Source organism: Marmota monax, unplaced genomic scaffold, assembly GCF_021218885.2.
Source record: "Marmota monax isolate L192 unplaced genomic scaffold, Marmota_monax_Labrador192_F-V1.1 WCK01_AAM20220418_F8-fsc00038, whole genome shotgun sequence".
In the NCBI taxonomy this organism is placed as follows: Eukaryota; Metazoa; Chordata; class Mammalia; order Rodentia; family Sciuridae; genus Marmota; species Marmota monax.
This window is the reverse complement of record NW_026692498.1, coordinates 14623153-14644837: the sequence shown is the minus strand read 5'-3', so window position 1 is coordinate 14644837 and position 21685 is coordinate 14623153. Positions and strand designations below refer to the sequence as shown.

Genomic DNA, 21685 nt, shown 5'->3' with positions numbered 1-21685 from the left:
CTCAATGTAGCGTCTCTTCATGGGGGTGGTGGTGGCCTCTGGGTATCATCCCGCCTGCCCCTTCTCTCCCTTTGACTCTGGAGACCCAGAGAGGCCTTCCCATCACTCCCCTTCATCTATAAGAGGTCTCCCTTGGGAGGCATCCACCAGGGAAAGAGGCTCTTCCTGAGGGCTAAGGCTTCCATCCTCACCCACAGGCCTATCATGATGGAAGCGGAGAACTTCACCATTTTCATCAAGAACAGCATCCGTTTCCCCCTCTTCAACTTTGAGAAGTGAGTCCTCACTTCCTCCCCAATCACCGGGCCACCTCACCTGCCAGAGAATGAGGTGCCCCATGCACCATGGTTCTCTCACTTCCCAAACCCCATCTCCAGGACTCCTAATCCCAGCCTTCCAGCGGCCTTGGCCTCTGACTATTGAGTGGATTTGGAAGCTAACTTCCCTGCCAGCCTCCCTGCCCTGTGCTCAGACCGACCTGGGAGTTTTGTTTGAACCAGGGAGGGGCCATTTAAACTTGGCCCTGAGCACAGATGACTCCTGAGATTGGAAACCAAGGAGCTTGTCCGTTTATCTTTTCCTACATCAAGCCCCCATGTGGTATCCCTTTTCTTAGTCAGTTCAGCCCCTTGTGTAACTCAGTCATTCATGAGGGCATGAATGGTGGGCATCTGCCCTGTGCAAAGTACAATGGCAGGCCTGCAGAGGTGCAGAGTGTCAGGAGTGACTCTCGCCCTCCAAGATGCCCAGCCTGGCAGCTGGGGGACATTGGGCACGGACACACATAACCCTACTATGGATGGAGAGTGTTTGGGGTTAGAAAAAGATGCAGAGCAAGAGGGGAGAGAGAGACAGTGAATACCCAAAAGCTTAGGACATGGACGCCCCTGCCTGGGTGTGGAGAGCCCTGAGCCCCGGAAGGCTGGAATGCAGTTTGTGTGGGGCCATCTTAACCCTGGCCTTGCCTCTCTCCTCTTCTCCCTAGGGGGAACCTCCTGCCCAACCTGACAGCCAGGGACATGAAGACCTGCCGTTTCCATCCTGAAAAGGCTCCTTTCTGCCCCATCTTGCGGGTGGGGGACGTGGTCAAGTTTGCAGGGCAGGATTTTGCCAAGCTGGCCCGCACGGTGAGAACCTACTTCTTCTTCTGTAACCTCTACCAGGGGAACTCAGCCTTTCCCCAGACTCCAGAGCTCTTTGGAGGCAGCCAGGAGACCAGGAAAGAGCTGCAGCAAGACAGTGCCACCTGGTGGAAGTATCCCAGGCCTGCAATTGGCTTTGTCCCTGAACCCTTTCAGCCCCCATCCTACCCCTACCCTGAGTGGTCTCCCCTCCAGTGACCCATTTCCCCCAATCCTCAGTTTCCCATTCCTGTATTTATACATCCCTTTAGGGAGAAGCGATAGAACTCTGAAAAGGGCCACACGAGGGGACAGTGGACCCACGGCCACTTTCTCTATATTGGAGACAAGGAACTGAAGGTTCCAAAAGTAGGAAGGACCCTGAGGCTCCAGGTTCTACCCCTGGCTACAGCACTTCTTTACTGTGACCAGTCACTTTCTTTTCTGCCTGCCTCCACCTTCCACCTACAGAATAAAAAGAAGTCATTTGTCACAAGCCCCTGTCCCACTCTGGCTGAGCTCAGGGGAATGCTCATGTCTGGCCCCTTTCTTCAGGGTGGAGTTCTGGGAATAAAGATTGGCTGGGTGTGCGATTTGGACAAGAGCTGGGACCAGTGCATCCCCAAATACTCCTTCACTCGGCTGGACAGCGTTTCTGAGAAAAGCAGCATCTCCCCGGGGTACAACTTCAGGTAAATCCCGGCTCTCCTGGGACAAGGGGGAAGGGGAGTCAGCTCCAGAGAACTTCACCTCAGGCAGCAAGGCACACTGGGAAGGAAAGATCCTTGGCCCCCTCCCTGCTCCCATAAGGCTTTGGCTCAAACTAGGGAAGGACTCTGTAACAGGCAGCCGCAGTGCTGCATGGGCTGTGCTGTGAGGTGACAGCTCCATTACAGGAAGGGACTGAGCCCAGTGCTCCTGCTCAGGCCATAGTGAAGCCCGATGGCCAAATCCTGATGAAATGCTGGCTGCTGTGATTCCTGGTCTATTCTTAGCACTAACATGTAGAGGTAATGCCCGGACAGCCCCATTCCCTGTCCTATGCCTGGACTTTCTAAGGTCTCTCACTGACCAAAGTAAGGGCAATAACTGTTCATTTTACAAGATGGTAGTTTTGCATTTTGCAAATTTTACAAATTTCCAAACCAGGAAATTTCATGAGTCACAAATAACAAGTATAATGATTATTAGTTCTTCCTCAGTGCCTTTCCAAAGAACTTAAACCAGTCTCTTAATATCATCTAATATGTATTCTCAATAGCCTTGAGACTTAAGGGATCTTTGGGGGTTTTTTCCATTTGGAATAGAGGGAAAGAGGAACCATAGGATACACTATCTGGAATACTTGAAGGGCCTTGGAAAAACCCTCAGCCTCCTCACCTCCTAATTTCCCCTTCTGCAAATTGATGATAGCATCATTATTATCCTGAGAATCCTACCAGCCAATAGTTGAAAAGCTTTAGCTCCTGGTTTTGATTTACCTTTAAAATCTGAAGATCTCAGTTTCTGCCAGGGTCCTGATTAAGTACACAGTGTTGTACACTAAAGAGGCCAAAATTACTCAATAGGCAGTGACAGGGATGATCTACATATGATACATTTGTTATATATTCAAAGAATTGTTCTTCAAATTTCCTTTGTTGTAGTATATACTCTCTGTTATAATGGCATACGTAAGCTAAAAGAATCACATCACTTTTTTTCACTTAATTTGTAACTTTAAAAAATAATTACCTATCCCATTAAGCTTTATATTTAATAGTTTCAAATATATATGTATGTTCTCTGGAAAGAAGAATTTTTAAAAATTGAAATTGCTTTCATAATCAACTCCAGAGTTTAAAAAACCATAGGAAACAACACATATTTTAAAGTAGTTTAAAAATACTGTTTGGCTCCCTGGCAGAAATTGGCATATTTATTCAGTCAGTACATCACACTGAAATCAATACAAAGGATATTTGTATGGTGGCTTAAAATAGTAACACATTAATAAAATTCTCATAATCTAAAATGCAAGTTTTCATCCTCATAACTTCCCTCTGGCCATTGGGGATTCTTCAGTTCTCCAAATAACTCATTTGGCAAGAAATGCTTATGAAGAGTAAAACTATCATGAAGACCCCAACAACTGGTATAATACAGTTTTAGAACAATGTCTTTCATTTAAAGAAGAATGGGTTTGACGTTCTTATCTCTAATTTATCGTGCTGTGGCTATCCACCCAAGTAGTCACAACAGGCCTAAATAAGCTTGGATTGTATTTGGGGACACAAGATGATAGATCTCTAAGGATCTCACCAGTGTAATTTCCGGAACCTAAGGAAACACATCTGAGAGGTATGGGCCTCCAGGAAACTGACTCCTTCATCAAAGCCTCCAGGCCATAGAAGAAGGGGCAAAGCACTCATCTGTACCTTTGTAGTTGAAAAGAGTTTCCAAGCTGGGTGCAGAGGTGCTTGCCTCTAATTCCAGAGGCTCAGGAGGCTGAGATAGGAGGATAATGAGTTCAAAGCCATCCTCAGCAACTTATCGAGGCCCTAAGTAGCTTAGACCTTATTTAGGCCTAGGTCTATCTCATGCCCTGTTATGCTTACTGGGGCAGATAGCCACAGCACAATAAATTGGGGATAAGAACTTCAGACCCATTCTTCTTTAAATGAAAGACATTGTTCTAAAACTGTATGATACCAGTTGTTGGGGCTTTCATGATAGCTCTATCTTCATAAGTGTTCCTTGCCAAATGAGTTATTTGGAACCAGCCTCAGCAACTTAGCGAGGCCCTAAGTAACTTATTGAGATCCTGTCTCTAAAGAAAATATGAAGGGGCTGGGATTGTGGCTCAATGATAGAGCACTCGCCTAGCACGTGGGAGGCCCTGGGTTCAATCCTCAGCACCACACACACACAAAAAAAATAAATAAAATAAAGGTATTTTCTCCAGTTACAACCAAAAAATAATAATAAAAAAAAGAAAATATGAAAAGGGCTGAGGATGTGGCTCAGTGGTTAAGCACCCCTGGGTTCACTCCCCAGTGAGAGAGAGAGAGAGAGAGAGAGAGAGAGAGAGAGAGAGAGAAAGAATTTCCAGAGGGCCCAAGGAATAATACTGACATGGAGGAATATTTGCCATCCATAACGAGCAGAGGGCTCTCCCCAGGATCTCTCACAGCCCTACATCTGGGTGCCCACCCAGCACCCTCAGACTGCCGTCAGCCTACAGGCACCATATTAGCATCCAAGCTAAGTTAAGCACCTATGTGAGAGAGGCACAAGGTCACCTTTCTGAGTGCTCAGATAAGAAGAAAGGGGACCCAAGGCCACATTGGGCACACAGTGTGTTTTCTATGATGTGGTCATTTTATGCTGCTCTTGAGAATCTCACTGTGTAAAGCATTCTGTCCACTTTGGCTAATTGTTCCTCACCCACCCTCAAGATAGGTACAATCCCCAAATGAGGAAATGGAGGATCGCAGAGTTAAATTCATTTCTCAGGACCACAGATCCAGTGATCCCAGGAGCCTGGATACCAATACATTTTCTTAGACGATCTCCACCCCAATCAGGAAGACGAGGGACTTTGTACTTGGTGATCCTCAGAAGACTATGCCTAGATACTTGGTACTTTCAGCCCCACTTAAAAACAAAGAATCTGAGTTCCAGAGAGGTTCAAGGATTAGCAGATGCTGGAGACATAATTTATAGTCTGCCCTTTTGTCTCCCAAACAAATTCATTTGCCTCTTCCTCCAATAGAGGCCAGATTTTTCAACGTCCTACTATTGCCATTTGCTCTGGAGAGAAGGGAATTGTTCAGCCAAGATTCAGTCTTGTTTTAATCTGCAAACTCAGATATCCAGAGGCAGCTAGAGATTCACATTTCCATCACTAATTACTTCTGCAGCTCCTTTCCAAATGCTACCCCCTCCCCTACTTTTCACAGTTCTTTGCCTGCAGAATCAGAGATTTTGAGAATTTTAGGCGTTAAAGAACCCTTGGAGAGGCCTAGACAGAATCCCTCACTGTACAGAGGAGGAAGTGGAAATTCCAAAAGAGGAAGTGACTTGGCTAATGTCCCAGGGGCATGTTAGCATAACCTTGGAGGTCACTGGATCCCAAGTCCTACATCAGTCTCTCTGTGGCACAGCCCCAGATAAGAGGCTCTTCCTAAGGTGACCTGTTCATCATTGGATGGATTCAGTTACTGGCAAGGTAACCTCAGATTGAGCCAAGATGTATCTCCCTTCAATTCCTACCCAAAGTACTTGGTCCTCTTCATCTAAATTAACCTTTATTTGTGATTTCTCCTAAAGTTTCTGCTCATTCTCTACCTAGAATTTGATAGAGAGATTTTATTTTTATTCCTAGGTGCATTCTGCAAGGGTAAAGATTCCAGGAAGCACTTGAACTTACTCTTTATGAAGCCTCTTTCCAAGCACATTGAGAGTGCAGTGGGGTCATCCGGATTTGTAGTGGACAAAGTGTATAATTTCTAAAAATTAGAACTGATGAGAATTGCTAATTCAGTGGTATGCGGTTAAAAGACATCCCCAGAGGTAGGAGGTGGCACCCTGCAGAGTAGACAAGGGGCTCATAACGGTGGGCCAGGTTCCTGCAGCCCAGGTTGACCCTCCATTCACTAGAGAAGATTTTAAACAGAGCAGCCCTCTCTTCCCCAAAGTGCTGGGACAATATATAGTGTCATATGAGCGTGTATGCTCGTGGGAGTTTGTGAGGGAGTGGGGGTGTGTGTTGGTGGGCGAGTGTGTGAGGCTGAGTGAGAGTTTATCAATATGTGAGTGTGTGTGTGCATAGGCCCTGATGGTACAATGACAGATTAATAATACTGTATCTGTCAGGTCTCAGCAGGAAACAGATGGCCCACTCAAATTGGGTAATTTGAGGAGAGTTTAATAAAGGGACTGTTTCAAAGGTATGGGCAGGATGCAGGGGAACCACAAAGGAGAGTGCAGGCTCTGGGGACAGTAACAGAACAGGGGTGTAACGGGGGTATGGCCCAGGTCAGCTCTGCCCAAAGGCAGAGCTGAGGCAGTCTACAGAAGCAGCTCAGGGAGGGAGGGACGCCTGTGGGTGTCCAGTCAAGCCTAACAGCCCTCATTTGTGGAATTACAGCCCCTCACTAGCCCATGGAGATCTCTAGCCATTTTATTCCCCTGGCCAAAGCATGAGCCACTTCCGGGAAAAACGCTCATGCACATAGACATGAGCAACTCTGCAGGCATTTAAAAAGGAAAAGGTCCTTTCTTTTGCAACAGATAAGACATAAATGCATTCTCAGAATAATAAATTAGAGCACTACTGACCTACATGGAGTAGATAGGGGCCTACCCTTTGCTCCTGAGGCCTACTCCTCTTGTAAGAAGTTAGCTTTCTGCACAGTTTAGGATTTTCCTTCTGGTCCTTTCTCTATGTATATGTACTTATGCAGCATAAAATTCCAGGACTTTGAGACCTCTAAAAGCCTATCCCTAGTCCTTAGATTAAAAGTCTCTGAAATTAAGTCTGCAAAGCCTTTCACACCTGTTTTTGTCAAGATTCACAGCTCACCGCACCATCCCATCCACCAAGGTAGACTGAGAAAGGTTTCACAACTTGCCCGAAATGATACAGCCTGCTTAGGAGAAGAGGCACATCAAGACGCAAAGCCAGGGGCCTGATCTATATTCATTGCTTCTAGCACACCTTCCAGCATCACGTGGCTTGTAAAAAAAGAAAGAAAGAAAGTAGCTGTAAGAGATATGCCCAGAGGTGATTGCCAGAGTGACGAGAGAGAAAGCAGAGCAGAGCCATGCATTTAGCAATGTCTGATTTCTCATTTCCCCTCTGAGAGTTCCTAAGACAGCTTTGCTACTAAAAGGCAACGCAGTTTTGGATTTCCTCTCTTGGTATCTGGGACAGAAAAACACTTGTTCATCTGCTAGATGTTCCTCGTGCAGTAGGTGTTTCTAGCGATCATTCCGTGTTGGAAATGTACCCACAGCAGCTTTCATGAAGCTCTAAGATTTGGCCCCAGTTCTGCTTCCATGCTGAAGCAGGCAGATCGGCAAGATCTTAGGCCAATCTACAGAGATGGAATCGAAGTGTGCCCCTGGCTTTGATCACTCTCTACAATCTGGATTTTTCTCCTTCCAAAAGTCATAGAATATATGTTAAAAGCAGCCATTTCCATCATTTCCACAGAAACGCTGGCAGGCCCTCTTCAGCAGGGCCTATTAGCTTGAATTCTCCATGATCCTTTCTCATCTTCAACCTCTTGACCGTGGGAGGTGAGACAACATAAATGATCCTGGGTTTATACAACCCTATGTAAATGTTTGTGTCTGTCCTGTGTGCACAGCAACCAATGTTATTGGTGGAAAATATAATCCAACACTCTTCAAGCACTTACCAGGCAATCAGGGATTTAGCATGAACTACCTCCTCCACTCTGAAGAGAGATCATGTTCTATCTGGAAATCTGGGTCTCAGAGGTTCATTACCTGTCCAAGACCACACAGCCCATTGTGCTGAAGGGGAGTTCAGACTCTAGCAGCCTGACTCCAGAGCCTATATTGCAGCCACAGTCACTTAGTAGGACCAGTATGGTTACCCCCATTATACAGATGAGGAAATGGAGGGCAACAAGATCACTCTCAGAAACAGGCAGGTAGTATAATGTCGTTCTCAAGTACAGCTGCTGGCTCCATGTCCATTATCTGTCCTTGTCTTATAAATTAAGGATAAATTAATAGCAATACATTTTTTAAAAATCAACAAAACAACTTTTTAAATGTCTGCCTTGGAGGTTGATTAGACTATGAGTAAATAAACTTGGCTCTGGTCCCTTCTCTAAGGGGAGGAGTCCCAGCCGGCTCTATGGATGTGGCCCCATCCCAGATGCAGTGTGTCTGCCAGGAGATATTTTCCTATCAGTGCAATATCAACTGTAAAAGTGTATTTCAGCTGGCAAAATTACTTCCCACAGGCAAAGCTTTGCTGAGAACACCAGCTCCTTCACTTGGAAACCCAAATTCCAGGCCTGAGTTTTCCCTTGCAAGTCAAACCCGGATCCCGCAAGTTTGTTGCTATTTTTCCTGCTGCAGTAACAGTTTCATGTCCCCACTTCAGGAAGTGGTTTCCACCACTCTAGGGGAGGATAGATCATTTCCAAACAGATGTCTGGGAGCTTCTGAGGGATTTGTACACCATGATAAAATCCTTCTCCATTCAGCAAACACTTATTGACTGCTGACTGCTGGGCATGGGGAAGCACTTGCAAGGTGGGGAGCCATTCAAAGCTAAAATTTGGCTGCCCCTGGAGGTCACGCATTGGGTTTCTTGTGCAGGAGGTATTCAGACGTCATGAGGGAAACCCTTTGCAGATAATGTGGGGAGGACAGTACAGTGCTCTTCCAACTTCCAGATTATATCACATCCTGGGCTTTGGAGCTGATACATTGTGAACCAGGGCAGTTGCTATGATGAAAGGATTTTTATTCTAGTAGGAATTTTGATCAACCTGAACCTAAATGACAAAATTGTCCGTACAGAAGAATATAGTTGTCCCTTGTATCTATGGGTTCCATGTCCATGGATTCAACCAAATATGGATTAAACATATTTGAAAAATACAGCGAGGTATGGTGGTGTATAATCCTATAATCCTAGCACCTCAGGCGGCTGAGGCAGGAGGATCCCAAGTTCAAGGCCAGCCTGGGCAATTTAGCGAGACCTCAGCCACTTAGCAAAGACCCTGTCCCAAAATTTAAACAAGTAAAAGGACCAAAGATGTAGCTCAGTGGTAAAGCACCCCTGGGTTTAAAATCCTCAGTACCCTCCCAAATACATTTTTTTTTTAATAATCACATTTTTCTAGTTACAGGATAGCAACTATTTACATAACACACTGTGTTATATATTGTAAGCAATCTAGATCTGACTTAAAGTATGTGGGACAATGTGCATATTGCAATGTGCAGTGCCTTTTTTTTTTCTGATATCAGTGATTGAACCCAGAGCCTTGTTCATGCTAGGCAAGTGCTCTACCACTAAGCTCTACCATGGATTTGGGCATCTGTGAGGACTTCTGAAATCCATCCCCCGTAGATAACAAGGGACAAGCCAAAGTGAAGTAGAGGTAAAGCAGACAGAGCCCTGGGTGTGGGTCAGGGGACATGTGGGCTACAGTTAGAACCTTGCCACAGAAGCTCAGTGTGATTTGGGGTGATTAAAGGCGATCATCTCTGAGGCCCCTTCAAGCTGTAATAGCCTAAGCCAACATGTGTGGGTGTCTGGGGAAGGGGTTTGAGAGCCTGGGCTGCTGAAGCGTGCACTATTATTTATAGACCTATCACACTAAAATGGAGCTTCAACCCTGCCCTGCAGAAGCGCATCTGACAAATGATTTATTACGGCAATCGACGTCCGTACTTACTCATTCTTTATCTATTGCTGCTAATAGCACAAGGGAACACACGTGTGAAACGTCTCGGCACCATCAGGCCTCGGGATTTTCAGTTTGGTCCTTTCTCGGGGGTGTCCTGTCTGGTCACAGAACAGGTGTGTCAGTGAAGCTCCTGGTAGGAAAGCACACGTAGCAGGAGCTTGAGAGGAAACGCCCCCAACAGGAACCCATGTGGAAGCCCAGCCATGTACAGAGAAACAGAGTGGCCATTACCACCTTAGATTTGCAGCCATAGTGGGAAGAATGGGAGTCTGCTTTTCAGCTGAGGTCCCTGACAGGAGCTGTAGTCACAGAGAGACAAGGCCCCCAGATGAAACCAGAGCAGGGCAAGGGGCCCAAAGGCAAAATAAATAGCCCCTTCTCTTTCCTGCCCACTGGTTCCCTGCCAGTGTCTCCCACTGTCCAAACCCCAGAACCCAGAGGGCAAGAGAATTCTGAATGCAGCCTGGGAAGATCAGCCTGCCAGACCTCTGGCACCAGAGACCTGGAAACTTATCTGCACACAGTTTCCTGCAAGTGCCTGGCTCGGTGGTCCTTCTAGGGGGGCCCATCAGGGGAGCCTCCCATTGCTGACCACTGCAGCCCTGCATGTGCCCTCCCCTTCTTCCCCTTCCCCTTCCACAGCCCAACACTGGCAGGAGTCCAGGCTCTGCTCTCTCTACTGATACTTGTGGCCTGGTCCAGTCACGGCCATGCTATGCTTTCAGTAGCAGAGGGTTTTCAAAGGCGACCTCTCAACCAGCCCCCTTTCCCCTGGGGCCCACAGTGAGCTCTCTTTTTTAGCTCCTGTCTTAGGGAGGCAGTCAGGTAGGCAGGGGCTGCGGATTCCAGCAGCCTGTGTCCAGATCTCAGTGGTGCCCCTTGCAGACCCAGTAGCCAGAGAGTCACTCTGCTTTTCTCCAGCCTGTAGTCCCGGGGCATATTGCTTGATGATTGATAGCTAATATGAATTGGAAACTGTGCATCAGGCACTGCGCTCAGCCCTGCACTCAATCCAGTAGCTCATTTAATCCTCTCAACAGCCCTTACAGCGCTTTCTATTATCTCCACTTTACAGATGTGGAAACTGGCACACAGGGAGGTGAAGTCGCCTGCCAAGGTCATATAAACTATTTCAAGGGGCAATGTCAGGATTTAGGAATAGGATTGCCTCATTTCAGAGTCCCTAAGCCACCTGCCACTCCACTGAGCTGTCACTCTGAGGTCTAAATGAAATAACAGAGTGATGCCTTCGGTCTAGGGCTTAGCAAGGCTATATATTATGCCCCTGCTCCATCCCCCACTTCTCCTCACTGGGCTGGTTCCCACTGATTGCACTCACTTTCCCACCTCGCCTGTTGCCAGATCTAAATGTTTTCTATTTGGGAGAGAAATAGTCTGTTGATGCCACCATATACTAGCTCCATCTGCATAAGGAGAATCTGAAGGAGTCCAGTGGGCAGGAGGAATCCCTTAGGCCAGTTAGTCTCATCTTTCGAGAGGTCAAGAATCTCAGGAGTTCATTACTTCTAGCGAGCATTTTCCTAACCCCTTACTGTGAACACTAGGCCACTGGGCAAACAGACATGGTAAGAGGCAGCTTGTCGTCATGGTCTGGGGTGGTGGGGGCTGAGGCTGCAGCCTGGGGGAGATAGGAGATAGGAAAGCAGCCCGGGGTGGGGGGGGGCACAGCCTCTGCTCTGCACAGTAAGCCAGCACTCTGCAGAAAAGGAAAACAAAACCTTGCTTCATAATGTTTGCCAGTGCTCATGGTGTAGGTCAGTGGTTGATTTTAAGCTAGGATGGAGTCGGGAAGAGATGCACATGATTAGCCAGGGTGAGGGGGACCGGCCATTATCACCTCTGCCCTCCAGCCCATCCATGCTCTTTCAGCTTCTTCATAGACACCATGTCCCTTCCCAGAAGGGGGCTTGTCACTCTCTCAGCAGGAAAGCTGCCCCCACCTCTGGACTTGATGCCTTTGAACTCCCCAACCCTTCAAGCCTCAGCTTGAGTGGGCATCTTGGGGTCTGGAGTCTGGTAGCTGTGCTGATGTACTTGTTGAATGCTTGAAGAATCAGAAGCCATCTGAGCTGGACCCTAGTGGATGAACAGGAGTTTGAAGGTGGATGTGTCCCATAAATGAGTTAATCCCTTTATGTTGATCACCTTTTAAAGGCCTCACCTGGTCCCAACATTTAATATCTCATAATGGGGATTCACTTTCCACATGAATTTGGGAGGGGACAAACCATATTCAGACCACAGCACTGGCTAAGAGTTTGCCCTATAGCTGGACTGACTGGGTTTGAGTCCGAGCTTTATTCACTGACTGTTGGCTTTGTGACCTTAGACAGGTTGCTTATCATCTCTGGTCCTGGCTCTTTCTCCGAAAGTAGGAGGGACAACAATACATAATCTCATGGGATAGTTGTATGAAGTGAATTAGGTATAAAGCACTTGGCACAGTGCAGGGGACACAGTAAGCACTCAGTATATGTTGGCAGTGACTGTTGCTAATATTACTATCTCCAGGAGTGAGAAGAGCATATACTTAAGATAAATGTAGAAATTATTTTATTTATCCTGATCCTAGTATAAGAAGAGCACCTAATATGTATGGGCCCTCTCTCAACTGATCCTCCCCATAACTCTTTTCTTTCATTTTTCATTTGTCATAGAAGGCTCAGATAGTTTGAGTGACTTTCCCAGGGATAAGAAGCCAGTTCATGAGAACCAAGCCACGTACCCAGCTTCCTAGGACCTGTTAGGAATCAGCACAGGCTGATTCATAAGAATGCAGCATCCTGGGAATTTGCCTTCTTTCTATCTAATCCTCCCCAATTTTAACTCATTTTTTGTCTTTTGGCAAACTCTTCTCCCTGAACCTCAATCTTCTGATCTATGAAACCAAGGGTGTTTGTTGACAGGACATAATGGCAAGTGCCTATAGTCCCAGCTACTCAGGGGACTGAGGCAGGAGGATTACAAGTTTAAGGCCAGCATGGGCAACTTAGTGTGGCTTTGTCTCAAATAAAAAATAAAAAGGGCTGAGGATGTAACTCAGTAGTAGAGTTTCCCTGGGTTCAGTCCCCAGTGACACAAAAGAAAAATAAAAAACATAGGAGGGTCTGTGACAGCCAGGGTAAGTACTGCTAATTGCTATAACAAACAATCCTTTCACCTCAGTGGCTTAACACAAAGGTTTATTTCTTGCTCAGGGCACACCAGGTCAGTGGGGATGGGGGATCCCACATAATCATTCAGGGATCTGGGCTCCTGCCATCTTGACTCAGTCTTTCCCAGGGCCTCAGAGATCTCCCCCTAGCTCCTGAGCAACTGGCCATCAGATGAGGAAGGGGGGGATGAAAAAGAGATGCTGCTCTGAACCATCTCCCCTCACCTCTGGACAAGACTCACTTTCATTCACATTCTACAGGCAAGAAATAGTCATGGGGCCCCAGCTAGATACAAGGGACTAAAAAATGGGTTCCAAACATGTGCCGAGAGAGAGAAGGTAACTCAGACCTGTGACCACTGGCCATCTCTGCCCCAGGAGTCAGCCAGATCTCCACACTGGAGCACAGGAATCGGGACTGTGGGACTCTCCTCCCCAAGCTGTCCCTCCGCCTCCCTCCCCCCTGGGGAGGAGAGTCTGTCCCTGCCAAGCCTCGAGGGTGGGTGGCTGGTGAGATAATGATCTTCCCATGCTTATTGCCTCTTGGAAGGCAGGTGCTGGAGAAAAACCAAGACCGCTTTGATTTTTCTCCCTGTTTCCTTCACATTCCTTCCCAGAATAAATTCAGCCAGCCCTCGCTCCGAACAGCAGTGCCCGGGATGCAGACTTCTTGTTCTCCACGTCAGTGTCAGAGTGTTTCTCGTGGCCATAGCCTTAGGCTGGGAGTGAAGGTCCAGCCTTTACCCTGATGCCCATGCCTATGGCCCATGCTCTCACCCCTGCCTGCCTCACTGGCATCAGCTGTCACAGCTCTGAGACAGGGGCCTTGAGTTCTCCAGTGATGTAGAACCCAGAATCAGTAGGGCTTTGAGACACTACAGGGCTGCCTGCACCCTTAACAGCCACCTGGAGCCGAAGGCAAATGGCGTGGGACTAAGGGTGTGGCCTTCAGGGTCCGCAGCACAGATCAGAGCCCGGCTCAGGCGAGTTACCTTCTCATCTGTCTCATCTAGAAAATGGTTCAACAACCACACATTCTTCCCGAGAATAACTGAGCTGCTAGGGCTAAGGGATCTGCGGATACTTCCGGTGCTTTATAAATGGCTTCGGGTGTGGAAAGGGTCACAGTCCCTACTTACGCTCAGGCCAACCTGGAATCCAGGAAGACTTCCGGAGCCTCTGCCCACTGCAGATACTTCTTTCCCAGACTTCTTAGAAACCTCCTAAGAGGCCTCCTCAGAGAAGGCTCTTGGCCTGATCACACCATCTTTAGAGAAATGATATCCTTCCGATGTCTACCTGTCATCCTGCTGCTGCAGCTTGAATCCATCCTGTTCCCTTGGTCTGTGAAGCTCCCTCCCACCCACCACCCAGACAGAAGTTACTAGAGTTAGAGATGGGTCACCTGTCCCACCTGTCCCCGGCCTCCAAGCCTTTCCTTCTCAGGCCGAGTGGTGGCAATGCCTTCAGCCTCCTCCCTGGGCCCACTCTCATTTCACCCTGGGCCTCATGGACTTGAGAAGACCCTCTTGCCTCCCCTGCCTCTCCCTCCAGCTGCAGAGCTCACAGGAAATAACTTCCTGGGTCCAGCTCCCCCAGGGGCCTTTTTCTCACTCATCTTCCACCTTTGCTGGGCACACAGGTCCTGGCCTTGCCCAGGCACCATAGAAAAAATGTGCTGGCCTGTGCTCCCGCACCCCTTCCCCACCCTACAGAGCTCCCTAGGCCTGAGCTTCCTCCTCTGCCTCCTGGGGGTGACTAGGGTAAGTGTCCTGGCGGTGGGAAACAGTGGGTGGTCTCCAAAGAGGTGATTAGGTGAAGGTGCTATTCACAAAGATGCACTGGGGTCAAGGAACCAAGGAGGCTGGTGGAAGACCTCAAGGCTAGCTGCCAAGAAGGCTGGCATGGGCAAAGAGGGGAAATTTCCAGAACTTGGAGAAATCCACAGCTGCAGGACAGGGCTGTCCTTCAGGTTCTTGGCCTTTGAGGGGGAACTGAGCCATTGCTTGAGCCTCAGCAGACTAAACACCCTGACCCTCCTGTTCTCCCACCCCCTGAAATTTTTGTGGGTCTATCTACAGAACCCGCCTGCAAACTGAACAGGGCAACTGGTGGAAGCTGTCTCTTAGATGAGGCTCCTGGGGCCCAGAGCTGGACAAAGACCGGCAGAGACTGAGCACGGAGGGGCAGGTGGACAAAATCATAAAAGGGGTTTCTGTGGTGTCTGCCTCCAGGGTTCAGTCCCATGAAGTGTTTACCTACCACCACTAGCAATGGGGGGGAGTGTATGACCACCGCTATTTTTTAGTCATGGAAACTGACACCCTAAAGACTAAGTAACATCACTGCTAGCAAGTGATAAAGCCAGGGTTTAGACATCTCTGCCTCTCTCCAGATTTCCCCACTGCCCGAGGAGTTGGCTACAGCCAGAGCATAGCCAATGTTTTATGATTGAAGGTGACCCTTCCCCATCACAATTATCTTCCTCCGGTTTCTATAATCCCTCCATTATTGATTTGCTTGGGCTGAGCTTTTCCTTCTCCCTGCTGTACAATTTCAAATGCAAATATCTATGGAAGAGATACTACTTCCGTCATTCGAAAAAAATTTCTTTCTTTCTTTCTTTCTTTCTTTCTTTCTTCTTTTTTTAATCCAGGTGCACTCTACCACTGGCTACATCCCCAGCCATTTATATTTTATTCTGAGACAGGGTCTAAGTAACTGAGGCTGGCCTCCAACTTGGAATCCTCCTGCCTCAGCCTCCTGAGTAGCCGGGATAACAGGCATGCACCACTGTGTATGGTCATTCATTGAAAACTTCCAGGGAATGAGTTCTCACCTCCTTCTTTCTGCTGGGAGAGGCCTGTGAGTCTCTGGGGGCTGAGAACACTCAGAGGGAGGCAGCTAGCACTAAATAAGAGCTGTGTTGACCCCAAGACTTGCAGAACTTTCTGGGCTTTTTCATTCCGGTCATCTCACTTAATCCTCGCCACTTTCAAGGGGACTGACATCAGGAACCCATTGTTCAGCTGTGGGACAGAAACCCATAGAGATTAGGCTGCACTAATGTTAGCATTTGGGCTATGCTGGGCAGTCATGCAGGGCCAAGTGCTCTAGATTTCAAAGCCAAATGACTAATGCCATAAAATCCCCAATCCGGCGCTTACTAATTGAAACTACAGGCAAGGCCCCTCCTCACCACAGCCTTCTGCAGATGGGGGTATGGACTGTCCCTTCTGTGTGGAGTGCCCATGCTGTCTGTGGAGAGAATTAAATGTGGTCATTCTCAAGGCCTCAGCACAGTTCATGGCACCCAGCACCCAAGGTAGAGAATAGTCTTGGCCAAGGTACCAGACAGTCTCGGACTTGGACGAAGACAGCATTGATTCTCACCAGTTGGGTGACCCTGAACAAGTGACTTCACCTCTCAGAGTCTTCTTTGCAAAAGAACATTCGCTTCCCTGTTGCATAGGACCCAGGCAGGGATGAGAGGAGATGAGGTGGCTGGAAGCACTTTTTTTCCCACCACTCTATAAATGTAAACATATTTCTTGAGCAAATAACAACAGTCAACATCAGCAAATATTTGCTGAGTTCTTATTTTGTCCCAGGACTGTTCTAAACCCCTAACATGTGGTTTCATTCAATTCACAAAGGAACCCTGTGAAGCAGGATTTTTGTATTGTCCCCACATGCCAATGAGGAAACTGAGTTTCAGAGAGGTTAAATAATTGGCCCAAGATCGCACAGCTCGTAGGTGAGAGAGCCAGGTTGAGAAGGCAGCAGAGGCAGGAGCACCTGCAGTGAGCTGGACCCTGGATCCCAAATGAGCAGCATTGAAGAAGCCCAGAGTCCAGCAGCGTCTCAAGCTTTTGTACACATAGGACATCAGACCAACAGAGATGCTAACCCTGTGGGTTCATGGTGTGGCCCAGGAAGCTGCTCTTAAATTCCCACGATGAAGCCTGTGTAAGTGGTCAGGTAACCAGCCAGGAAGGACGGTGGCAAGTGTCTCACCAAACCATCAGTAAGGGCTACTTTGTTGAGGGTCATGGGTCCTCTAAGGACCCTGCGGGCTCGGACAGGAGAGAAAGGAGCCCGCAGTGGGACCCATTTTCGCCCCTGGCCTCCAGGTTTGCCAAGTACTACAAGATGGAGAATGGCAGCGAGTATCGCACGCTCCTGAAGGCTTTCGGCATCCGCTTCGACGTGCTGGTGTATGGGAACGTGAGTCCTGGGGCCCGGCGTGTGGACAGCAGGAGGGGCATCCCAGGCCAGCTGCTGGGCCCTGCAGGGGCTGACCAGAGGCCACATCTCCCGTCCCCTCACCTGTACCATGAAGGGGTGGGCCCTGCCGTTGCTCTATGGCCCTGTGAGAGTCTCTGGCTGGGAGACCGCGTTCAGCCTCAGTTTCCAGCCGTGTTCCGGCCCTCCGCCTACTCCCCCATCTTTGCGCACACAGGCCGGCAAGTTCAACATCATCCCCACCATCATCAGCTCCGTGGCGGCCTTTACTTCAGTGGGAGTGGTGAGTTCAGCCTCTGGGGGGGGGTCAGACGGGACAGCCGGGGTGGGGCCCAGGAAGGGGTGGAGCCAGGGGAGAGGGCGTGGCCAAGGCGAGCCCTACCTGGGCTGGAAGGTAAGGCCCTGGGTTGACCGCCCCCAGCATTCCCACAGAGCTCCTTATCCCGGAGTTGCCTTCCAGCAAGTTCCACATCTTACAGTTTCTGGTTCGCACCGTGAAGGTGGGGAGGAGACTCCAGAGCAAGGTGGCGTCAGAGCCCTGCTCCCACAGACTCCTCCCTCTAGATCCTTCATTCCTCTCTCCAAGCTCTGAGGGTGGTAAGGGGCCAGGAAGGTGGCCATGACAACACCTGCAAAGCCCCTGGGCATTTGCTAAGGGGAGTCATCAGTCCGGCCTCTCTGGAGGAATCGCCCCACACCTGACCCACTGTCTGTCTGGGGGCAGCTCAGTAGCCACTTGAACCCATGGCTTCCAGCCTCCCTGATCCCACCCCTCCCAGGGCCACCTCTCTGAGCCTGCCCTGCCTCTCCTCCTCCAGGGGACAGTCCTCTGTGACATCATCCTGCTCAATTTCCTCAAGGGGGCCGACCAATACAAAGCCAAGAAGTTTGAAGAGGTGAGTGGGGTGGGGGTGACACGTGGAGGGCCCTGGTGACTCACCTCTCGGGGTTCCCTGGAGAGAAGTTCAGTGGGCCTCAATAAATATTGGACGTCCAGACAAGAGAACATTTGGGTGAGAGGACTCTTCAAAGAGCTTTGGAGTTCTGTGAGTCATCGCTGTCAACAAGTCCCCACCCACTCATTGTCCCATTTCTGCAGGGGGACACATCCTGCCTTGGGATGGCTCAGGTTCTTCTTTGTCCCTGGAGTACATGGGAAGAGTCTTGGGATCACACAGGCTTGTCTAGCTCCCCTAATGACCAGGTCATGGCCCCGAACCACCCGTTCTGTCTGACGGTGTTACCGTTGTTGACCGGTGACGAGTCCTTGCTTCCCCAATGTTAAAGTATAACACCAGAGAAGCACGGCGAGGCAAGTTTAGAGTGGCAAGTAGAAGCTTTATTAAAGGACAGCAGAAAAGACTTCTCCCCTCTCCCCGGAGGAAGAAGAGGACCCAAGAGGTGGAATCCATGGAAGGGCGATGTCTTCCCCTTTTTATAGCTAAGGTCTTCTTCAGCTTTCCCGCATTCCTGTGGCATTCCTGTCCTTTGTTCTGTTAACTTTCAGTGATGGATTGCAGGTGGAAAGGCCCAAAGGGTGGGGCACAGGTGGGCCAAAGGAGTAATCTGGGCCGGAAGGACTTTTGGATTAGCATCTCCATCTTTGCTGGGAGCTGTTTCATTAACTTTTCTTTGGGATGGGCTCTGGGCCTTGGGGACATTAACATTCTAAGAGTTGTTCTACTTTTCCTGGACTCCATTCGCAACACAGCCTTCATTTTCGATTTTACTCGATATTAGACCCGATTTACTGAACTACACTAACTACCTATCTTTAAATCTGGCTTCAACGGGACCTTGCCCTGTCACAGCAAAATAATGTCAGTCCTTCTGCCTGCAGGTGAACGAGGCAACACTGAAGATCGCCAACCCAGAGTTCTCCAGGGACCAGGCCACAGAGGAGAAGCAGTCCACGGACTCAGGGGCTTACTCCATTGGCCATTGATGCCCCACACTCACCCTTGGGCTCCAGGCCTCCCCAACAGGGAGCCCCACTGGCAAGGGGGGGTGGGGAAAAATAAGGGCTCTAACTTCTGTGGCCCACCCCATGGGGCCACGGCTGGGAGCCAGGGGACTGGGCCTCTCGTGCTCCTGCAGACTGGTAGTGCTCTCCCTACAACCTCAGTTCACCTTCACCCTTTGCATGCCCCCATCTGCTTCCTGGGACTCCGGGACTGCAACACCTAAGCTGCCCCCTTCCAAAGAGTAGAGATACTAATAGTAATGACGGGTGCCCACAAGGACTTACCAAGTGCCAGGCACTTCCACACGCACTGTCTCATTTAATCCTCAGACAATCCTCTAAGGCAAATACTCATTTCCCTGTTTTGAAGACAAACTGAGACTCAGAGAGACTGAGTCAATGGTACCAGGCCACACAGCCAGGAAGTGAGAGAACTGGGATTTGAACCCAGGTCTGACCAACTCCTTTGCCCACACCCACAAGAGAAGAAGGAATTCCCTTACTACAACAGCTGCCCGTCCCTGACCCTGATTAGGTTAATAAAGAGTAACCCCAAGCTTTCCCAGGAACTCAGGCCCCACTGTAGGGGAGCCTGTTGAGACAATGGGTCTCATCTCTCACTTGGGTGGGTTCCTAGTTCAGAAGGAAATAGGAGGCATGACTGTCCCACAGCTCAGTCCCCAAACCAATCCGGGAGCCAGATCAGGCCACACCGTGGGGGGAGGTGATTCTGTGTTTGTAGTTGGGCCCTGTCCCAGCAGCTCAGCAATCTTTATTTAAAATGTCAACGACAAAGCTGCAGTGAGACCCAATGTGCTGTGAGCTGCTCAGCCAGGTAGCCAGCCTGTCTTAATAGATGGTGGTCTTCTAAGGTAGAACCTAGAGGGGCCTCAGAAACCATCTTGTCCCAATTTGTTCCTTACAGATGAGCAAACTAAGTCCAGACAGGGAAAAAAACTGGTCCAGTTCCACAGAGTTAGTGGCCAAGAGAGAACCCAGGTGTCCTGCTGCTCCGAGGAGGAGGAAGCTGGAAAGAGCATCACCCTGGCTCCATTGGCCCAGATGTCCCACTGTCTCCATTCTGGGCTTTCATATACTGAGAGGCCCCCAAACACACCAGGACAGAGTTCAGGGGAGACCCGGCCATTAGGAATCCCACACCATACACAATTTAGAAGCATCTCCTTAAAACTAATATAAAATTAGGAATTAGAAGAGGCTCATGCAAGCAAGAACCCTGGGGTGTGAGTTTCCTGGGATTCCTGGTGAATCTGCATCTGGAAAAGCTGGAGTGTGGACATGATCATAAGGTCTCAGCAAAAATGAGCTGAATGATAGATGGAGGGCTGGCCCCTCACTAGAAGGTGCAGGGAAATGAGGCGGGGGCAGGTCTGTGAGCAGCTTGGGAGGTTCACACTGGGTGCATCTGCAAAAGCCCAACCCCAGTGATCTCCCATCTCAGGGGGAGAAGGGGCAATACTCCCTCACATGAGGCCCATAGCTCTGCCCTCACTCACAGTCCCCTCCTCAGGGTGGTGGGTGACATCACCCCAGGGCCAGCCTCAGGAACTGGGCAGTGTTGGGAGACCTGACCAAACTTCATTTCTCCAGCAGAGACATCAGAGAAGGCCATGGCACGCCCTCCAGCCAGGAGTCCCACAGGCAGCCCTGGTGAATCCAGCTCTCAGGAAGACAAACTGAGACTCAGAGAGACTGAGTCTGAGGCTGGACTCACAGGGATGCTAAGAAGGAGATGGAGGCAGCTGTGTCCTGCAGAGGGACCCTTTCCCCCAGCTCCTCCCTTTCCCCCAGACTGGGGTGATCCTCCTGCAGGTGCCTCAGCCCCTCCTGAGCTTGCCAGTAAGTGTATGTGAGCCTGGTGCTGTCCTCCCCATATCTGAACCCAGTACCACTTCTATGTGCTAGACGTAGAGCTAATATCAGTACTAATGACAACAGCTAACTTGTCTCTGTCACGTCGTGGTTTGCTCAGCACAATCACCAACACAATCACATGGACCTTCACGCCAACCCTGGTGAGGTTGCTATGGTTTGTTATTAATCCTGTTTGATAGAAAAACAAATTGACAGTAGGTGGAAATTCGAGCTGGAAAACCATGCTCACGCCTAACACTACATTGCTGCTTTAATTACTCAGCATGAAAACTAGCATTTTTTGATGCTCACCCATTGGCAAGCAAGGGCTAAATGTGTGACAGGCAATGCCTAATTCAACCCTCGTTTTACAGAAGAAGAAATTGAGACTTACTAAAATGGAGAGGTGGAAATGAGAAAACTGGTATTTGAACCCCAGCAATTTGTGATTCTGGAGCCTGGGCTCTTGACTCCTGTGGTCTATCTGGGAAAAAAAATCAAGAAATTTGTTGACACCTTCTTTTCTATATGTCTTGGGCTTAAATAGATTTTGCTTCAGTCACAAGCAAAAGCTCAAGGTTTAATCAAACAAAGTAGGTCAGACAACCCCTTCCATCTGGTAGCTATGCCATCAGAGACACATGGGCTCCCAGGTCACTGCGACAGGAAGAGTGGGAGCTGGAGGATCATGGGAATCATTTAGATACCAGGCCTGAAAGTGGCCTACTTCTCACCATATCCAATAGCTAGATTCAGTAGCAGTCTGCAGACCCAATTTTAGTGCAAGGAATACTAGGAAATACAGTCTTCTTGGGTCTCCAGGAAGAGAAAACTGTGACCACAGCACTGTCTTCTCTTTTGT

The 21685-nt window shown here is 49.0% G+C and overlaps 2 protein-coding genes across 2 annotated transcripts in view; both read left to right on the top strand.

The window, feature by feature from the left end:
• The window catches only part of P2rx3 (purinergic receptor P2X 3), a 30183-nt gene extending 9238 nt beyond the window's left edge, over positions 1–20945 (top strand). The window contains exons 6-12 of the mRNA XM_046444622.2: positions 198–275; positions 986–1127; positions 1677–1813; positions 16874–16967; positions 17203–17268; positions 17804–17881; positions 18826–20945. Coding sequence (XP_046300578.1) covers positions 198–275; positions 986–1127; positions 1677–1813; positions 16874–16967; positions 17203–17268; positions 17804–17881; positions 18826–18930 — 700 coding nt within the window. The 3' untranslated portion in view covers positions 18931–20945. The remainder of the gene's footprint in view (positions 1–197; positions 276–985; positions 1128–1676; positions 1814–16873; positions 16968–17202; positions 17269–17803; positions 17882–18825) is intronic.
• Serping1 (serpin family G member 1) overlaps positions 1–21685 on the top strand; it is a 258370-nt gene that overhangs the window by 41833 nt on the left and 194852 nt on the right. The window lies entirely within an intron of this gene.